The sequence below is a fragment of the Trichoderma virens genome, assembly GCF_000170995.1.
Source record: "Trichoderma virens Gv29-8 chromosome Unknown TRIVIscaffold_91, whole genome shotgun sequence".
In the NCBI taxonomy this organism is placed as follows: Eukaryota; Fungi; Ascomycota; class Sordariomycetes; order Hypocreales; family Hypocreaceae; genus Trichoderma; species Trichoderma virens.
The window spans coordinates 1319847-1339488 of NW_014013658.1; the positions used below are offsets into that span (position 1 = coordinate 1319847).

The 19642-nt window shown below is 48.1% G+C and overlaps 8 protein-coding genes across 8 annotated transcripts; 3 read left to right on the forward strand and 5 right to left on the reverse strand.

Moving 5' to 3' along the window:
* Positions 1-477: 477 nt before the first annotated feature.
* On the forward strand, positions 478-2173 carry TRIVIDRAFT_39211 (uncharacterized protein; the record flags this gene model as incomplete). Its single annotated transcript, XM_014094890.1, has 4 exons — positions 478-1302; positions 1359-1467; positions 1524-1665; positions 1726-2173. The coding sequence occupies 4 exons, from the start codon at positions 478-480 to the stop codon at positions 2171-2173; spliced, it is 1524 nt and encodes a 507-aa protein (XP_013950365.1).
* Positions 2174-2373: 200 nt separating this feature from the next.
* On the reverse strand, positions 2374-3377 carry TRIVIDRAFT_39209 (uncharacterized protein; the record flags this gene model as incomplete). Its single annotated transcript, XM_014094891.1, has 3 exons — positions 2374-2964; positions 3028-3231; positions 3294-3377. The coding sequence occupies 3 exons, from the start codon at positions 3375-3377 to the stop codon at positions 2374-2376; spliced, it is 879 nt and encodes a 292-aa protein (XP_013950366.1).
* A 444-nt stretch (positions 3378-3821) lies between these two features.
* On the reverse strand, positions 3822-7528 carry TRIVIDRAFT_214710 (uncharacterized protein; the record flags this gene model as incomplete). Its single annotated transcript, XM_014094892.1, has 2 exons — positions 3822-6797; positions 7456-7528. The coding sequence occupies 2 exons, from the start codon at positions 7526-7528 to the stop codon at positions 4174-4176; spliced, it is 2697 nt and encodes an 898-aa protein (XP_013950367.1).
* A 912-nt stretch (positions 7529-8440) lies between these two features.
* Positions 8441-9802, forward strand: TRIVIDRAFT_14180 (uncharacterized protein; the record flags this gene model as incomplete). The annotated part of the gene is made up of 2 exons (XM_014094533.1): positions 8441-9046; positions 9113-9802. Coding segments are annotated over 2 exons (1296 nt in total), but the record flags the coding sequence as incomplete, so codon positions are not given.
* A 978-nt stretch (positions 9803-10780) lies between these two features.
* Positions 10781-12523, reverse strand: TRIVIDRAFT_228098 (uncharacterized protein; the record flags this gene model as incomplete). Its single annotated transcript, XM_014094893.1, has 11 exons — positions 10781-10911; positions 10976-11102; positions 11166-11400; positions 11456-11537; positions 11599-11665; positions 11730-11895; positions 11951-12009; positions 12064-12118; positions 12181-12204; positions 12268-12418; positions 12478-12523. 11 exons carry the CDS (start codon positions 12521-12523, stop codon positions 10781-10783), a joined length of 1143 nt encoding a protein of 380 aa, XP_013950368.1.
* Positions 12524-13861: 1338 nt separating this feature from the next.
* Positions 13862-14992, forward strand: TRIVIDRAFT_39979 (uncharacterized protein; the record flags this gene model as incomplete). Its single annotated transcript, XM_014094894.1, has 2 exons — positions 13862-14375; positions 14433-14992. 2 exons carry the CDS (start codon positions 13862-13864, stop codon positions 14990-14992), a joined length of 1074 nt encoding a protein of 357 aa, XP_013950369.1.
* Positions 14993-15519: 527 nt separating this feature from the next.
* Positions 15520-16446, reverse strand: TRIVIDRAFT_163280 (uncharacterized protein; the record flags this gene model as incomplete). The annotated part of the gene is made up of 2 exons (XM_014094895.1): positions 15520-16086; positions 16126-16446. 2 exons carry the CDS (start codon positions 16444-16446, stop codon positions 15520-15522), a joined length of 888 nt encoding a protein of 295 aa, XP_013950370.1.
* A 1866-nt stretch (positions 16447-18312) lies between these two features.
* On the reverse strand, positions 18313-19146 carry TRIVIDRAFT_163740 (uncharacterized protein; the record flags this gene model as incomplete). Its single annotated transcript, XM_014094896.1, has 1 exon — positions 18313-19146. A coding segment is annotated over one exon (834 nt), but the record flags the coding sequence as incomplete, so codon positions are not given.
* Between the last annotated feature and the right edge of the window lie 496 nt (positions 19147-19642).

Genomic DNA, 19642 nt, shown 5'->3' on the forward strand with positions numbered 1-19642 from the left:
TCGGCATTGTCTCCTCTCGGCAGGAAGCCGGAGCGGACTCTTTTGTCAGGGGCGATGACATAATTGGCTGGTGAACGAGGCATCAGGGATCCGTACCTGTCGTGCGGCCCAGAGGACAGGGTCCATGATGCGGAACTTTTTACCTTTTTACAAGAGTAGCTAAGCGGGCACTTGTGTGATGTTACCTTGCGAATACAATAGTTCTTCAAGGATCTGTGGGGAGTAGCCGGAAATCGGAAAAAGAGAGTTGGATTTGGGGGGGAGACGGGGGTATATAAGATGGGTGCTTCGGCCTCTGCTTCTCGAGAAGAGAGAGGAGCTTTGGATCTAAGGTGTCGGCAAATAGTCCTAGGTCAGTGGGTTTCGGTAGCTGCAAGAGGATCCTCGTAGACCAAATCCGTCAAAATGCGGTCCTTCAACGCCATTGCCGAGCTTCTTATGCTCGCAGGGAGTGCCTCTGCTCTCTTGAGCCTGGACATGCGACCTCGCAGGCCCGAACTCGAGCCCGTCAGACTCGCCGCCAACGCTGCTACTCCTGGACACGCCTTCTTTGAGCAGCTCATTGACCATGACCACCCCGAGAAGGGCACTTTTCAGCAGAGATATGCCTGGAACGGAGAGTTCTACAAGGGTCCTGGGTCTCCCATTATCCTGATGGGACCTAACGAGAGTGCTTTGGATGGTTTCGAGGGATACACGACCAACAAGACTCTTCCTGGTGTCATTGCCCAGGAACTTGGTGCTGGTGCTTTGATCATTGAGCACCGCTACTGGGGACAGAGCTCGCCCTTCGACACTCTCAACACTGAGAACATGCAGTATCTCACTCTGGAGCAGTCAGTCAAGGATCTCGTCTACTTTGCTCAAAACGTCGTTCTCCCCTTCGACCAGAACCGCACCAGCACCCCCGACAAGGCCCCCTGGGTCCTCGCTGGCTGCTCCTACAGCGGTGCGCTCACAGGCTGGGTGCAGGATCTTGCCCCCGGAACCTTCTGGGCATACTCATGCTCCAGCCCCGTCGTCGAGGCCGTTGACGAGCTGTGGAGGTACTTTGAGCAGGTCAAGCTTGCTATGCCCAAGAACTGCTCTTCGGATTATGCCCAAGTTATCCAGCATGTGGACCAGGTGCTGCTGGGACGCAACCAGAAGGCCAAGGATGACCTCAAGGCTCTGTTCGGATTGGCTGATCTCGAGCACGACGATGACTTTGCCGCTGCGCTGAACAATGGATTGTATACATGGCAGAGCGTGCTGTTCTCTGATGCCTCCAACCCGCTGCTCGTCATGTGCGACTATGTCGAGGTAAGTTAGAGCCAGATTTCCCGAGGAGAATGTCTTGCTGATGAATGTGTCGATAGAACGTGTGGCCTGGCAGCACTTCTCCTGTCCCTGGAGCCAAGGGAGTTGGCCTGACAAAGGCCCTGGCTGGATATGCCAAGTGGTTCACCTCTGTCAGCTTGCCTGGATGTGAGTTATAGCCCTCTATGAATCAAAAGCTCGAAGATGATCTAACAATTGAGCAGCTTGCTCTGGTTATGGATACTGGTCGAACCCCAACGACACATCCTGCTACGACACCTACAACGCAACGAGCCCCCTGTTCACTGACCTCACTGTCGAGAACACTGCCAACCGTCAGTGGTTCTGGTACCTCTGCAACGAGCCGTAAGTCCAAAAAACAGTCACATTTAGTAAAGCGAGCATCTCATATTAACACCATCGCAGCTTCAAGTGGTGGCAGGTTCGCGGCCAGGGCAACCTCGTCTCCCGCCTTGTCAACGAGCCCTACTTTGAGCGCCAGTGCAACCTCTTCTTCCCTCGCGAGGGCAAATACACCTACGGCATCGCCAAGGGCGTTACCACCCACCACGTCAACCAGGTCACCGGCGGCTGGCGCAACGTCAACACGCACCGTCTGCAGTGGACTGCGGGAGAGTTCGACCCCTGGAGGCCCGCGACCGTCATGGCTGAGAACCGACCTGGCGGCCCGCTGCAGTCGACGCCCGAGCACCCCGTGTTTGTGGTTCCTGGAGCGGCGCACTGCGGAGATATGCTGGTGAGGAACGCCAATGCGAATGCGGGCGTGAAGAAGATCTTTGATGCCCAGGTTGCGAATGTCAAGCAGTGGGTGCAGGAGTTTTATGAGGAGAAGGGGGGTAAGCCACACTATTAGACGAAGTATATGAAGGGCGTTGGGGAAATGATCTTGAGGACTTGGATAAACCTCAGATGTATTGATAATGAGAAATATTACTCAATGAATTGATGTAAATTCACAGTGGATTCTATTCGTATGTACGTGCAGTGTCTAGCATTAGCAAAAGCCATGGCCAAGATCCAGGTTCTGTCGACATACGGACATTTACCTCAGAATCACCAAATACCTGGAATGACGGCCCATTTCTTGCCAATCTTCTCCTCCCCAAATCTCTCAATGTACCACTTCTTCCCGTTCACAGCCCTCGGCAGCATCGAAAAAATCTCATTCACGAGAAACGCCCTCGCAGGCGCACATCCCCATCCAGCAGCCATGTAAAACCCAAACCACTCAACCCACTCAGACAAATAGTGCGGATACAGCATGTACCGAAACAGTCCCGCTTGTGGAATCTGGTAGTGCTTCTCCACGCTGGCCGCGCTGCCGGTCTTATCGCCAGATTGCTGACGGATTCGTTCCTGGCGCTTTTGCTCTCGACGACGGATCTCGCGTAGTTCTTCGTCGTGGAAGAAGTTTGATGAAAGGCCAAGGTAGAAGATGCCGATGCCGAGGATGAACTGCGGGATGGATGATACAGAGGACCAGGCTTCGGCGGTGGTTGGGCCGTAGGCAGACAACCAAGAGGAGATGCAGAGGGCGTTGCACAGCTGGAAGCCTATGGCGAGGGCCCAGACGCCGACGTGGATGGGGGACATGGACGGCTGGATGAGGGGGAAGAGGACTGCTCGGTAGGAGTAGTGGATGACCTGGAGATGTGTGTTAGTATTATGTATGCTCATCTTCAGAGACACAGCTGAGAGAGAACACACGAATAGTCCACCGAGTACGCGATTCTGCCACGGCAAGTCATCGATCCCGGCTTTCTGCGGCAACGTGTTCATAACGTAGAGCAGCGTCAAGAAGCCAGGACACTCCATGGTCATCCATGCCAGCCGACCTGGGATGTTGAAGATGCTGCTGACCGACGTCTTGCCCATGCCGTACCATTTGATGATCCATTGCATCGATCCAATCTGTATTTCTCGCATAAGCATCAAATTCCCATTGCCATGTTCCATCATGCAGCCAGACTTACAACGGGATAGCCAATCTGCCAGCATTGAAGCAGCAGCTCGTAATTCTCCCGCGACGGCGGAAACAAGCCCTCAATCAGCGCCATGACGGATCTCCTCGGGCTGGACTTGGGGATATTCAGTATGGAATCATGTAAAAAAAATAATAAGATATTGAATCATAAACTCACAAACAAGAGACGCTGTATTAGTGAGTCTTGGCCCAACCAGAAGCCACAATCTGAGTGGCTGCAGCTCAATGATGTCAACAATCGCCGGTGACGAGACATGGCGTTCCACCGCGGATTCTGCCGCCCACCACCACCTGCCCAATCCTGCTGCAATACTGTTATAAGCCACAATAAAAGTAGCCCCGATAACTGCATGGTGTGCTGGCGCAATGGTAGCGCGTAGTCCTCCTATTGCTACCCGCAACAGGGAGATCCAGACTAAGGCTCAGGGTTCGAGTCCCTGGTACATCGAATCGCCATGATAATTTTTTTGGCTTCCTTTTTGTCATTACATATATACATAAGAGAGAGCAAAGTTCTACAGGGGATTCTTTTTTATTATTGTTATTAGACAGAAAGGAGATTTATAGCTGGCACTCATAAGGAGACACATCCGTTGGTCTCCTTGATACGAGATTCATTCACCATGTATTGAGAAAACACATAAGTCTTGCTGCTACACGTCTCGCCATAAATAAGCATAATAATGCCTGGTAAAGATAAAACACTGTGCGTCAAACAGAAACAGAAAAAAAGAGTGTCCATCATGCCATCGTCAAGGCCAAAACAACGCCTGCAGAGAAAATGCCCGCCTGCCCATCAATAAAAAACGCCAGTCCCGACATGATACCCTAACCTCATTCATCAATGGCTCATTCTCATCACGTCAACATCACATTACTACACAGTCTCGGTCTGATCTGTTCGAAATCGTTGCAGGAGGCACCGCTGCTCTTCGGTTGCCTGCTGGAACAGAAGCGCCGGGTCGGCGGCCACGGCCTGCAGCAGGTGGCCCACTACCAGTGCTTACACTCGATCGAGATACCTGCCTGCTTGCCGGGCTGCTTTCGTGGTGGTTGGGATGCCCTGGAGGAGGGAGGTAGGCGGGAACCTGGGCAGCCTGTTCGTACGAGGGTGGCGGCGGTTCGTCCGAGTGATCAGCCGGCCTGTTCACACCCGGTCTCCGGGGCGGGACAAGAGGACGAACTTGCTGTGACACTGGTCCCGAGTTGGGCAGAGACCGTTGGGAGGCAGAGGCAGAGGCAGAGGCAGAGGCCGCATTAGCGCCGTTGTTTGCGCTCGTACTGACACTGTTGGAACTCCTTCGCGGCAGGCTGGGAGGTTGGCTGCCGCTACCCGTTGCTGCAGAGTTGCGCCTTGCGGCGTTGTTGGCACCGGCATTACCTCCTCCAGGGCGGTTAACAGGTATGGGCAGATGAGCCTGCTCAATGTACTGCTCCGACAGCGCCCGCTCACGCTGCCGACGCGCTTGCTCCTCGCGGTGTCTCTGATCCTCTTCCTCTTGCAGCTGTAGGGCAAGAGCCAAGTCTCTGTCCTCTTGTTCGGTGGTAGAACTCGGCTGACCTACTTCCTCTTGATTTGTCGTCTCTTTCGTCTTGCCACGCTTGTTGGTGACGGTCGTCCAAGAGCCACCGCCTTGGTCTGTTCTGTGATCGCCGGCTCCGGTGCTGGATCCAGTTGTCGCATCGCCGCTTACGAGTCGGAAATCACCGGAAAGAAATTGGTTCAATTCACCATTGACATCCCGCAGGCTTTCCCACACGATTTCGTCGTGACTCCGGAAGCCAGCGTCTGTCACAAGTGTGAGGAGCTGCCGAGTATATGGGTGGCAATACAACGTTGAAAAGTGGTCGTTGCGGAAAAGAATGGCAAATGTGCCCGGCCGTATTGCCTTTTCAATGACTTCGATTCCCCAGGGCGTCAGTTGAGTAGCTGACTCGTTCAGGAATATCTTGATGGTAATGATGTCCTGGTATAAATCCTGTTCCGATTCCGTCAGGCCCTCCTCAGATGTGGCCAATTTGTCTTCCAGCTCCTCCTCGCGGAATAGTAGATTCTGTACGTCTTCGTAAGAGGCAGCGTGCCTTTCCATGGAAGCGCAGACGGCATCATCATGAGGCGGCAACCACCCATGGATGAGAGGGATGGAAAAGGTGGCATAGAGAGCCATCTCAGCCGTATTTTCAAAAGTTCCGGGAATGTACTTTCGCCGTTCGAGCGGGTGAAGCTCCGTGAGAGAAGTATGTTCGTATGCGGCAATCACCTCCGGAGTGGGTATGAATCGCGGGTTGACATTCATGCCGGTGTGGAGGCTCTGTAGGAATGAGTAGAGCTCTGAGACATCCGGCAGGGAGTCCTCTGACGACGTTCTTCGCGGAGACATGAGCTCATCAAAAACAGCATCCAGCAGCAGGCTCAAGCTGACCTGCTCTCGTGAGCGCAGCACTTGCACCAACGCCGTCTCGCCAATGTTGTCAGGTGTCGTCATGGTAAGTGCGTTGACCAGTGCGACCAGTGGACAGGGCCCGTTCTCATTCTGAATCAAGATGGGGGATACGCGGGGGTTGTTGGATGAGCTGGGATCATGCCACCGGATGTTCTTCACCTGGTATGTCTCGGCTTTGCCGTCAACTGGCGGACGGGACGGTGTCCACCTCACGCGGCTTCCCGAAAGCCGGGGTGGCAAGGCTGGCTTATCGTCCAGCGCATCTGTCGATGAGTCTTCCTGGGGTTGTCTTGGCGGCGAATTTGTCGAGGGCTCTGAGTCTATCAGACTCCAATCGTCCAATTGGGCCGCTTGTGCTGCAGAGATGTCGGATGCCTTGCCCTTGCCCTTGGCCGCATCCAGAGAGCCCAAGTCGTCCCAGACATGCTGCTCACGTACGAGGTCATCTGGCATTGCGGCGTTCTGTGGTGGGGACGATTGATTGCCATGCTCACTGGGATAATCATCATCCCAAGCTGAACCTTTGGAGTGCAAGGAGATTAGATCGGCGGATTTGGGGGAGATGGGCTCTTTTGCGGGCGGCTCTGGCGTAGAACGAGCCCAGGGATCAAGCTCTGAGCCACCGGGTGATACTGCAATGGGTAACTCAGCTCCATTCAGGGGAGTCTGCGCACCAATGGGCGGCTGCCATGGATTCTGAATGCTTGCCTCTTCGAGGCTCAGGTTGGACAGCGAGGCAGTTGGCGGCTGCAGCGTGGTTGGTAGAGCCTGGAGGTTTGTGTCGGAAGGGAGCTGTTTTCTCAGAAATGGATTCGTCTCAGCCCTTTGTGCGCCCGGTCGGAGAGCATCAGGAACCTGATCAGGCAGATTCAGGGTGGGCGGCTGGTTTCGAGCCTCGTTCCACACGCTGTCCTCGTCATCCGGCGAGCCGAAGCCCACTTCCGCACCTCCACCAGGTCGCAGCGACGCAGGCACGTCTTTTCGGTGGATGGAGCTTGATGTTGCACTGCTTGGGCGCTGAGTAGCCACATCCTCCCAAGCACCACCCGCTGTCGGCTCGTCCGTCCAGTTGTTCATGGAGACTGGCTGCTGCGATCCGTGCGGAGCAGCTTCGGTGTCGCTGGGAGGCTGATGGATGTACATGCTCGATGGAGATGAATCTTGTAAAAGAGGTTGTATCGTGTATTCTTTAAGCTCTGCTGGTTTATTCTTCAATCAAAAATTGGAAACGAGAGGCTGAATCGCCGCCGTGAAAGGCGATGACTGTAGGAGTCGAGATCGGGATCGGGTGGGGAGAATAGATTCGGGATGTCGTCACTGAATCGGCGTTCAAGACCAGCAGCGCATGGTGGCGGATGAGTAGGCAAACACCGTTGAGGCGTGACGACGATGATGATGATGCTAGAAAAACACAATTGCAGGGATTTGGAATCAGACGAGAAAAAGGGCTCGCCGGTGGATTTGGCAGAGTTCAGAGTTCTTCTAGGTGCTGGTTGGAAAGTCAAGATTCGTCCTCAGGCACAGTGACATGCGAGTAACTTGGGGAAGATTGGGGAACTGCTGTGGCGGTGCACGCGTGGATGCTGCAGTGAAGCAGCTAAGCAGGCGCGAAGCTGTGTAGGAGCTGCCGTGGTACGCATGGTACGGTAGACGGAGTACGTATGCCTGCCTGTTGCGGTTTAGCGGGGGCTGGAGGTAGTGACGCACGAAGCTCATCCGCCACGCAATGCAGCAGGATTGAGGCTGAGGTGGCGGTTCTTGCAGGTACTGCAAATAGCATAGGTACATGGACTTTTGCGAGGCTGAATGCAATTAAAAAGATGCCCAATATGAAATACGATGCATAACAAAACAAAATCCACATGCGGAAACAGTTGAATTGTGATCTCATCATGTACATATAAAGTGCCAAAGACAATATGGATTACTCCATCTGTAAAACTCAAACACAGCCACACGCCTCCAACCAAAGTAACTAGTTACATAAGCAAAGCTGCTTATTCAACCGTCTTTCCTCTTTCAGTACTGTACCCCACAACACCAAACAACACCAAAGACACAAGCTTAGGCCGGCTTCACTCGTGATGAACTATTCCAAGTGACATGATATGCTTTGCTTCCATCCTCCCCAATCATCCAAGGCGATATGAGACCAAAAAAAAAAAAAAAAAAAAAAACCCAGGCTGGCCTATCCAACATCTACTTCCTGTGTTCCCATACTCAACATGCTTTCATACCGCAGACCTCAAACCCCCCTTGCATATGTAGGGTGTCACTATATAATGTTTGCTACCAAGGCTGCTCTTGTCGTATTTACGGTGCTATATATAATGCAATCATGTCTCACCCCGTGGATTCAGAAATGAGGCTTATAGGTAGGTACTTGATTACCGTATCATTAGTACTAATACACTAGGTACCTTCACCCAACCAGGTGACTGTGTGGATCTGTGCTACACAAGCTCGACTGCAACACAGATGCCTTAGACATGTTTCATGTAATCGAGCCGTACGAGTTTTCTTCTTCTTAAATAGGAGCTAGCAGCCATGTTTTCCCTTGCGCAGCACCATTTTCCTATACTGCAGGTCGCAAACGTATCTTCAACAACTCCTTGTCGCTAAGCATTTCCAATTGCATTCCGCAGATCGGTTCCCTCATTTACCCCCACTCTAAGCAAGTTTCTATAGCAAAATGGAGGCATTCGATGGACTTGTCAAGTTCTATCCAGAGTATGCCCTCCACCTCCGCAACGAATCATTCTTAACAGGCCATCCATTAGACAGGTTTCCAACAACGGAAAATATCTTGAAAGGCACCTTAATAGACTCGAATGATGGATCAGGAATCTTACCATATCCCTCCATTCTTAACCTATACGGGAATGGCTGCAGGAGCTATCCCACCAATGAAATCAACTGTACCGCCGTCTGTGCAGATGAAAGGGACCTGTTTGTAGACTGGCAGACTCAATGGAACTGCCTAACTCTATCAAATATGGCGATAAATAAGCCATATCCCCACAATTACAATAACTCGAATAACGCTGGCGATACCGCGAGGATCCTGAATCAACTGGGCGTCACCAACTTGACAGCTTTTGACAGCATCGGTGTTCTCAAAAGGTATATTGCTTGTGCAAACGAAACCTGGTTTCCTTCTTGGGATTCTTACCTTCCCGAATGGGAAGCTCTCGTTGAAACATCCCAGCATTTGAACCTCCATGAATTGGGAGTGGCCTTCTCTCATATTTGTGACGAGGGGATATTTCAAATTAGCTCTGATATTGCTGGACCAGGGGTGAGTCGCGTTTTCGCCCATGTCTATCGGTTTGCTGAGAAATATAAACTTAACATACATATCTAGATCCTATGCTCATACATGATGTCCTTTGCTATCGTCTTATATGCTTGGATGTGTTTCCGTATTCTGCATATCGCAAGTAGTATCGATTGGTTTGCGAGATTGACTAGGTATCAAGGCAAGATTTACTCCTTCATAACCTTCCATCGCTCTCGTTTGGCAACGCGTATCGACTACTCAACCTGTACTTTAATAGCCGAGATGCAGGAAGCCCAGTGCTTTTTCTCGTTTGCCGTTCAAGTCGGCCTCATGACCATTAATATCCATGGCCCGGATGGCCTCGGATCATCATTATGGCGCGATTTTATACTTAACCGTTCTCTTATGAAAGCGCTTACGAATATTGCTACTTTCCCAATTTTGTTGAACCAGATTCTCCTCTATAAATTGCACCTGGACTCTTTCTACTCCTTGTCGTTATGCACTGTGGTAATGGCCATGTCATATGCGACCTATGCAGTCTCTTTCATAAGGGGAATCAGCCCGAGTACGATGTACCTCACGAGCATGACCATAGAATATGGAGCTTGCGGTTCTGGTCCCGATTTAAGATCCCTTTGCTCTTTCGGTCAAATAGAAGATACAGGATTGCACCACTCTAGAGCCCTTATGGATATGTGCCTCGCGACTTTGATCATTATTTGGGCCCGGAAATTATGGAGAGAATTTGCAGGTACCCTATGGCTGAGGAATTATGCACAGAACAACTCGAAAATGAGGGCAACAGGACTGGCACACATGATCCAGTTTGGCCTCCTATTAACAAGCATCTTTATTTTTATTGTGGAGATCATTTCGATTGTCTTAATGGCAATAAATCTGCTCCCGCTATATGGTTTATGGATGTACATGTACTCCGGAAGTTTCCGGCACTCCGGCAACGACACTTGGTCAATCAGCCAGATTATTTCGGTGCTGGTTTGGGCACCTGTCCTCTCGAGATACTTCTACTTGCTTGTCTGTAAGTGTCTATAGATCAAGTACTTACGTTCCTTTTTCAAAGCTAACCAGGTTTTGCTATCTCTCAGTCGGTGTTGAGAGAGGTTTCGCAATTAGGCTTTCAAAGGCTTTTGCTGTTATCAGAAAACAAAAACAACCAACCGGACTGGAAGATCAAACGGACAAAGATGGCCATCCTAATTTCCGCTCTACAACTGCAGAAATAGCCGTCTAACCAGAGTGAGAGACACGAACTTGACTTTTACAAGAGCAATAATACATTGCCAAGATCTGGAGAGGGATGATACTGTGTAGAGAAAACTGGCTGGAACAACTTGGCAGACTTACAACCGGGACCTTAGGAAGCCGATGCTGTTTTATTTTAGGTATCTTGACACAAGATGTTTTTTTAGCATCAATTGATAACGTAATGGTTTTGACAATTTTATATTCAACAAGTTTCTTTCAAGTCAATTCTCTTATCTTGAAAGGATTTTGCTGTAGAATCATTTGTTTCTTGAACTTGAACTCGCAGCGGATATTGCATACATGGCAATCATGAGTTCAAGAAAACCTTGTGGTTCCTAACCAAGGTCAGGGAATGAATAATGAGCCGTCACGACTTGTCTCACGAAACTCAGTATCTCTCACAACGTACAAACTCAGACACAACAAAAGTAGATTTTCTACGCGATTCAAGAGACGGATAAACCTTCACCTATAGTGTTGGTATCATATGCCTAATCTCTCGCTGGCCAATTTAGCGCCTTGTACACGACTTGAAATTTTCTGGAATGCAATGTCCCTGGCGAAATCTGGACTACCGTGGCTTGGCTTGGCATCAATAGAGAATGGAGAGAAGCCTATGAAGATCAATCTATGTTAGTGGAATGTAGAAAAGATAAGATGCAAGAAATGTATTCATACCGCAATCATCCGTCGCTCCAAGTTGATCTATAGGGATGTATTGGCTGGCAAGCACCAACTGGTCGGCAATCTGTTCTGGTTTCTCTACAACGGGGTTGAGAGTGTTTATAACTCCGATGAAAGCAACCTAATTTGCCATGTTCAGCATAGCCTCATTTAACTTGAACTTGATAGAGCATAGGTGACTCACCTGTTTGACGCCATTGGCATCCTTTCGAATATGCTGACCAATCGATTGGTACACAGCCTCACGGTTCTTCTCAGATGAGAGCTGTATCAAGAAATAGCCTGCATTAATATGGAATAGCGACGGGAGTAACTTATTGTAATCGACGTCAATTGAGTGCACGGAGTCGCAGTCGCCACCGGGACAGGTGTGTAGACCAATGTTGGTTCGCTCTTCGGGAGTGAAGCGATCAAGGACTCTGTGTATACGTCAGTAAAATTTTCGAATCTTCCTTCTCATTAGTATTTCCATACTGGTTGATTAATAAGACGAATCTTTCGAGAAGCTCGGCGTTTGTCCAAGGGTTCCTAGGATCGTGTTTTAAAGCGAGACGACCTGATGAATGATATAATACATTAGTTATTTGGCTATTATTGAGTTAGTGAAGGTGCAATACCCTCGGTAAAGTCAATTGAAACTCTCTTTGCACCTGTTGCAAAGCATCCTCGAATATCTTTTTCGCACTGCAAATGACGTCTCAGCAGATTGCATCGTTGTGAAAAGAAAAAATTTGGGTCGCCAGCTTACCTCATTAATCAGGTCTTTTATAAATTCATCGCGGGGGTAGCCTTCGAGTTCACCCTGAAGAGGATATAGAAGGTACATCATACTCGGCGCAATGACAGCCTGCTTCATTGGGTGTGTAGCATAGGGTTTTGACTGTTTGAGATTCTGCCACGCATATGTTGCATATCTATATTCATGATTAGTTAAGCTTCTTCTGGATTGAATAAGTAAGAAAAGCGCACTTGAAAGGCCCTTTGACGAGACGCGGTAGCTGGCGGTGATGGCCATCTTCGAAAATAGCCTTAGAACCAGACATTAATCATGTCCTGTTATTCAATTTTTGAGAGAAGCCTACAAAGAATTGACCATCGGCAGCAAAATTGCTAGGCAAGCCTGCGCCCTTGAGGGTCCTGTAATCACTTCTGTAAGAAACACTATTTTGCGAACAACTTGAGTTATCGCTGCTACTCACTCCACAATAGGATATGTTGCGAAACTAAAATCTCACATCAGTAACTCTGGCAATTATGAGAATAATATGGAAGATTCCTCAACTCACGAACTCTCACGCTGCTCTCCGTCAGTTACATAGGTTTCTCCAGCTGCCTCCATTCTCTCGACAGAGTCTTTGGCGGCCTTGTCCTGGACCGCGACAAGTTCATCGTGGGTGATTTTCCCAGCATCGAAGTTGGCAATGGCTTGTTGTAGGTCTATTTTTCTGGTTAGCTTCAACTTAGCTTGGAGTCGGAACGCTATCATGTAGTCTTACATGTTGGGCGAGGCAGCGAGCCCACGACTTCGGTTGGAATAGGCATTTGCTGTACAACTTTTACCTTTTCAATACAGAATGAGGACGATATTTTGTGTGTTTAAAAAGAGCAAATATCGGTGGTAAATACGAAAAAGGGAAGGGGTTTTGGAAGAATATCCCCGACACTTTATAAACGCCAAGTACGTTTGACAGGTCGATTCAACCCCGCATCAGCAACGTCAGATCTTGGCAGGGTGGGAATAAATGTCTGGGACGCATGCATTTAGGATCCATTTTGTGGCACTGGACAGCCGTATAAGTCTGTCATTGGTGACACTAAATGCTCTGTCGTGGAAAAGTCCGGAGAGACAAATATAGTTTGGTCCGCGCCAGAAGTGACTTCATGAGCTCAGCGGGCAAATTAACTTTGCCTAATTAACGGGAGATCTTCAGCTGCAGAGGAGATTTGTCCAAATATGCTGGAAATTCTAGATAAAAGCCAATGTGTGCAAAACTTGATAGGTCTATGTATATGGTGTCGCAGTCGGAATTTGTGATGACAAGAGTTAAACCCGTGAAATATCCACAAACAACATGCATACATGGGGCTGCTGACATGCCGGGTTGGCAGTTGATTGACCAATAGCTAATGCTTCTGCAACCATAGATTATCTCAACTAAAGCTAATGGATGCTTTCAACGAATTGGCGCATGGTTTCGTAGCTCAACGTGGGGTGTCCTACTGAAGTCCGTTTACACCGCTGCTTGACTTAGTATACTACTACCCAGCAATAGAACAAATAGTTTAGAAAATAGGGCTTCCTTTCCCGATCGGTTGCTGACATCCGGCAATAGTTATCCGTGATAATTTAAGACCCAAGGAGCAACATGGTATTTAGCATGCAGGAAAAGAGCTTCGCAGTTTTTATATAAAGCAAAATTAAGCTACAAACATATTTCACCTTTTTGGGGGAACTTATAGAGCTTCAATTTCATCTTCAGAAACACATATATCTTTTATTTCAATCACTTTACACGGTTCTGCTTGAAACCTTTGTAGATTGCTGTCTCCGTCTATTTCAAGTCAAAGGAGGGGATGCTTGAATAGTGAAATGCATCCAGTTGACGTGAAATAAATAAAGATAATGGGAACAAAAGTCAGAGCGAACTCCACTGTTATCTCAAATTACCTCCCGCTCATATTGACGCAGGTTGTAAGCTTTGACAGCTGACCAAGCCAAACATGGCAAAGTAAGAGCCCTTACATGATTTGGTCTACGCCCTATGTCACTAAGGGCGCATCAGTCCCGCAATATTAAATGGCAGCCAGAAACTCTTTCATTTCGGCTTCCCTATTATACAAAAAAAACATTTCTATATTCTTCCGGTTCAATTAATAAAAATGCATCACAAAATCGTCGCTTTAGATGCATGGTATGTGCCTATTCCCCCGGATCTACTCAACCTACCACCCCCATGCGCCTACGAGTTGAAAGGCTGCGAGAAACAACTTATTTCAAACGATGATATTCATGAGGCTGTGAGGGATGCTACTATAATTGCTCTCACACACACTCGTCTTGATGCCTCAACTCTCTCAGCAGCCATAACTCCAAACCTTCGTTTGATCGTGGCCATTGCATCTGGGACTGATAGCATCGATAAGGAACAGTGTAAAAAAAGGGGGATTATGGTTCTTAATTCGCCAGGCACAAATGCTGATAGCGTTGCAAATCACATCATGGCAATGTACTTTGCTTGTCGCCGACGTCTTTTGATGATGCAGAAAACCGTGTTGAGAACAGATGAATGGGTTAAACATGGCACAATCACAACTTTGATGAACTCTAAGAATAATGACGCGCCAATATCATGTAATGAAGAAATTATTGGGCTTATCGGATATGGCGCAATAGGTGAGAAACAAGTATGAGTACAAAAGGAGCGATACCTAACGTCTTGTGAAATTGTAGGTCGGCGTGTTGCTCAGCTTTGCCGTGCCCTCGGGATGACTGTTCTGATTGCTTCTCGAAAAGGTGCAGTATCGGACGCTGTTCCAACTGTTGATAAACAAAAGATGGTGGGCACAGAAGCCGATGATGCTCGAACACCGTTCGTGGAAGTTCTACGTCGATCATCAGTGCTTGTTCTATGTCTACCGCGCAACTTGGAAACGCTTAACCTCATATCTCATGACGAGTTTCAAATGATGTCTCGAAGGACTATCATGATAAACGTCTCACGTGGTGGTATTGTTGATGAGTTAGCCCTCATTCAGGCTTTAAAAGGGGGCATGATCGATGGGTGTGCAACAGATGTATTTTTAAGAGAGCCCTCTGGGGCTGGTGATCACTGGAAAGAAGGTGATAGCCCAATTCTCAGGCTCAACCAAGCTGAAGCCGAGGAAATGAACTTACTTGTTACGCCCCATGTGGCGTGGTATTCAAGGGCAACAATAGATGGCTACTTACAAACGTTTAAGCAAAATGTTGAAGATTGGTGTGCCGGAAAGGCAAGGAATATTGTTGTATAGCAAAGGATGGAGGCGGGAGTATAGCAGGTTGGCATGTATGACTAGAGTGAGGCTCCCCTTTGAAGTTGCTTTAGAAAAAGAAATCCGCTTTCTGAGCAAAAGCATATGTTGCTATGGAAGAAGCGACAATGGTGATGAAGTCGAAAGAATATGGTAATTGTTATGACTGACTGTTGAGACATCCTCTGTGTTTGCCATGGTCAATTCCGAGTTGTCTGCAATATAGACCAATATATTGTTGCACATCTTTTGAAAGTTTAACCTACCCTTATTACTATTATTCCTATCTCCAATATAAAAACGTAATAAGTTATCCTGAGGAAGGCGAGTTGATCACACCCCTTTATATCTTTTGTCTCTGTAATCCTCCGTCTCAGACATCATACCAATTAATTCTGGTACTCTGTTCTAATCCCATGATAGAGACTGGTGCAGATTTTTGTGATTTTCTCCAGGCTCGATACAAATATATAACATTTGTCAGGGGGTGTTAAAGGCTGGCCGTTGCTCGTTGTACCCATCAATCATTACGACCCCCTCACGGGCTTCACCAGGCAGAGCAGCTCTTTAGCGTAAGCTGCGGCCGTTGAAGCTGCATACTGGCGCCACTCGTCGTTTTTATGAGAGTCCGAATAATTACTTATTCCCCGTATCACAATACAAGGGAAGTCGTTCATAAGGCCTGCAGCTTCCATCTCAAAGCAAAGTGCGTTTGTATTTGGATCATTGGCGTAAACGTCTCTTTGAGCTGCATCTTTCATAACGGTATTTGCGGATGCAATCGTGCCGTAAAATACATTGAAAGCCCTGCCTGAAGTTCGCGGTGGGCGCATGACGAGGGCATCCATATCGCAGCTTAGACAATCAGTTCCGCCACGATGTTTGGCATCCGAGCGGAATAATCGGTCTTCTTCTGGTCTCTGGAAGTTCGGATACTTGCTGAGCAATTTCAAATGTTCGTCAACTCCTCTGAATTTCGCTGGGTTATGGTGTCTTCGCCTCATTTCCATTAGAGCGCCAAGTAACACTAACGGCGGAGAATTCATATGGCCTGTTCGCTGAAGTTCACCACCAACCAACTTCCCATGGTCATACTGAATGACACCGCTGGAGGTTTGGCTTGGCTCACTGACAACAACATCACCAAGGCGAATGTCTCGTTCTGCCGTCGGCGCGCCTCCTGCAGTGCCCACCAATAGCAGGAATCTTAAGTGTGGAAAAGAGCGCATCATGTCTTTTGCAGCACGAGTGGCTGAGCTTAATCCATACCGGCCTGATGGGAGGCATGTGATAACGATACGATGATTGGCTACACGACCAAAAAAGTATGTATTGCGATCACCCTGTTCTGTCTCTGGGCCTTCAAGGTCTTCATCTAGAATCGCACAAGCCGCGTTATATTCCTCAGGAAGGGCACAAACCCATCCTATGGTGAAGTTCTCTTGGGATCCCATGATATAAAACACAATTGTGGTGTCTTTTTTGAATTGATTCGTTATTTGAGAAGAGGCTTGAAGAAAGAATTAATAGGTTGAGCTTAGAGTATTGTAAAATTGTCTTATTCATAAACCAGGCGGTTGCTCGATGCTTTATATATGCGCATCTGAGTATCATCGAGCTATCTACTTCAAATTGTCACCAGCGCGCTTAACACATATTATAACCATTGCGGAGCCAATCTAGACTTGGTGTGCAGTTTCGGCTTATGCAACCGAGGCGCGTATAAATTGGGCAGCCCAGTAGGCGCTTAACCCACAGCCTCATTTAGCAATATAGTATATTTGGCGCCTTCAATTACGAGGCTAGATACCACGTAGTGTTGGTCCGTCAAGTATTTCTTGTTTCATATTGCCTCTGTCGGATGCGTACTTTCTGGTATAGCTGGATTTCAGAGTTTGTTTGGTGTATCCTATATCCATGGTGAGCGCTTAAATGAGGGACCAATCTAATGAGCAGTAGTTATGCTGCATATTCAGAGGCAAGTTTAGCAGTTTGTTTAGTTACACCAAAAATTCGTTCTTCGAATTTGGCAGCTGAGGTTTATCGGCCTCTGAGAAACAAAAATGGCATATACCCAACATACCAATTTTTGTTCAATATACCTTTCCTGTAACCGCTATGTATAATGAGCTCTTCATGTTCTGAGCAACTCCACAAGCTATCGCGCTTTCTGTAGGCCATCACTGAACTATATACACAATATTGGCAGGCACATTTTCCAACATCTTATCATGCTCTTCACTCCAGCCCCCATCCGCCGTATAGGCTAATCCAACCCTCCGAAAGACCAACTCCGAAACGTCTCTGTGGGACAAGTCCGGATCATAACCCTCAGTATTTGCCTTGTGCCCCACAGCCTCTAGCACTAAGGCGGCAAATATGACCTTTTCCTTTACGGTGGACTTGATGGGTAGGCGCTTAAAACTGGCGATCGGTAAACAATATAGCGATTCAGTGATGACCGTATTCATGCTGTCGGGGTAAAAGACTAGCGGCGGCATCTTTTGCATCGCAGTTCCGTCACTCTCGCTCTCATCTTTTGGGGGTGTGACAAGGAGCCTCGGTTGGTGAATTTGTCTCCCGACGGCGCTCTCTTGAAGTATCTCGGCCGACATGGCCCCAAGATAGTAGTTGTACTCTGGATACTCAGTGTTTTTGATCGTAAATGAATGTTGGTCAGCCTTCATTTCCGTCTTCCAAAGAGGGCCAGCGAGAATGATTGCTGAGGGAGGCACCTCTGTGTACATGTCATCCATCACCCAGTCTCGTGGCTGATCGTGATCATCTGGTAGTTTTGGAACATTCATAGCACCGCCTATCGATGCCACAAATGAGTACTGATTGACCACTTCATCGTTGAGAAATGGATAGACGACTTCGCACTCGGGGTATGCCCAGCTCCATGATATAGGCACAGCGGGTTCTCGCAAGTCCTCTCTATGAGCATCTTTAACATATGCGAGTCTCCATAACAGATCCAAGGCTGTTTCCGATTGAGGTTCCAAATCTCCCTCCTCTTCGGTTCCATTTAGTTCGTCATACCAAATCCCGGCAAAGTATTTCTTCCCGCCCAATTTCGCATTAAAGTTCTTCGCAAGTCCTGCTATGGCAAATAGAGTATCGCTGCGGTATGTATAGTCTAGTTGAGAATATGCCTCAACAATGAGTCTCCAAGCCAGTCGAAGTTGCTTATGAGATGGATTGCTGCCAAGGATTCGCTGCATATCTCTCCTGCTACTTGCTGAATGTAATGGAATGTGAATGCCATCTTCCCATTCTTTCATGAGCTTATCACTCTGTGTTTCGAGTTCTTCGAGGCCACATTCACACTTATGGTGGCTGGCACATTGCCACGAAAGCTCATCAGGTCCAAAAATGAGGAGACGGCGCGACAAAAGGCGTTCTTGAAATACCCACGCTCTCTTCCAGACTGGAATATCGTCATCCTTGACCATGAATGTTGGATGATATATTGTGTGTCGATAGTGTAACTCATGGTCGTTGCCTTTTGCATCTCGGATAGAGACATGCTTTGAACCCCTCCTTGAAGTAGAATCCTGAAATAATCGTTTATCCGTATGAAGCCGATGGCTCTCTACCAAGGTAATGGAGGAGTTGGAATATATATCGCTCATTTTTAGAGAATGCTTCTTCCAATCGCTCTTGGAATCTTGTATAATGCACAAGCTGTCGATCCAAATGTAGCGTATCTCCTCCCCGTACTGTTCTTGGTGCCATTTTGAAAATTTTCTCAAAAATGTTATGGAGTCCTGATAAGTGGGCGAGAGGTAGTCCCATGGCACTTCGTCGAACAATGAATCAACGTTCTGCCTCGTGGCTTGAGATGTTTCCTCTCCCCAGCGGTGGCTCAAGCAAGCGTATCTCGCCTTTTTACCATTTGTTTTAACTAACTTGATACCGGACGTAGTATCTTCAGCAGCAATATCAAGAACTCTATCAGGCATCTCTGGTATCTCTCCTGCTGAGCAATCTTCATGCGTATCGTTGCATTCACGGAACCATTTCGTAGCCTTTTGGAAAGCTTCATTAGATGCAGTGTTACCAGATGGGACTGTTCGCTCAAATACAGTCAACCCACGGTCTGGAAACCAAGGCTGCCTCCACGGCGATGGAAGTTCTATACGTACTTTCATTAGATCTCTTGGGTTAGAAGATTGGTCATGTACCGCTTCATACCTGATTTGAGAAAGGTCTCGATAGCCCATGCATGCGCTGGTAGTTCACCAGCACCCATGTGGCCAATCCGAAGACAATGAGAAGCGGAACTTCCTCCTGTCGTAACGAATCCCAAGTCGAGCATTAGCTCTTGCCGCTCAGCATATCCCGGGCTGCATTCCATCATGTAATCATGGAGGCCACGTTTAAAGGTCACGCAAGGCGCAGCCTGGCCTTCGGTGTTGCGATGTGAAGGGCAAGACTGCCCGAGCCAGTATTTGAACGGAATCGACTTGTTCTTGATGAGCTCCGCCTTGACAAATGCCTGTGCCTCTTCCCACTCGCCTTCCTTGAAATTTGACTCTTGGCCATCGAGGAGGTCATACACTCTTGTCTCAACTATTTCGTTGTCAATTGGCATTGTGTAAATTGCCTCGATATTTTTCTGGTATTTATGTTTCATAGTCTCTGAGT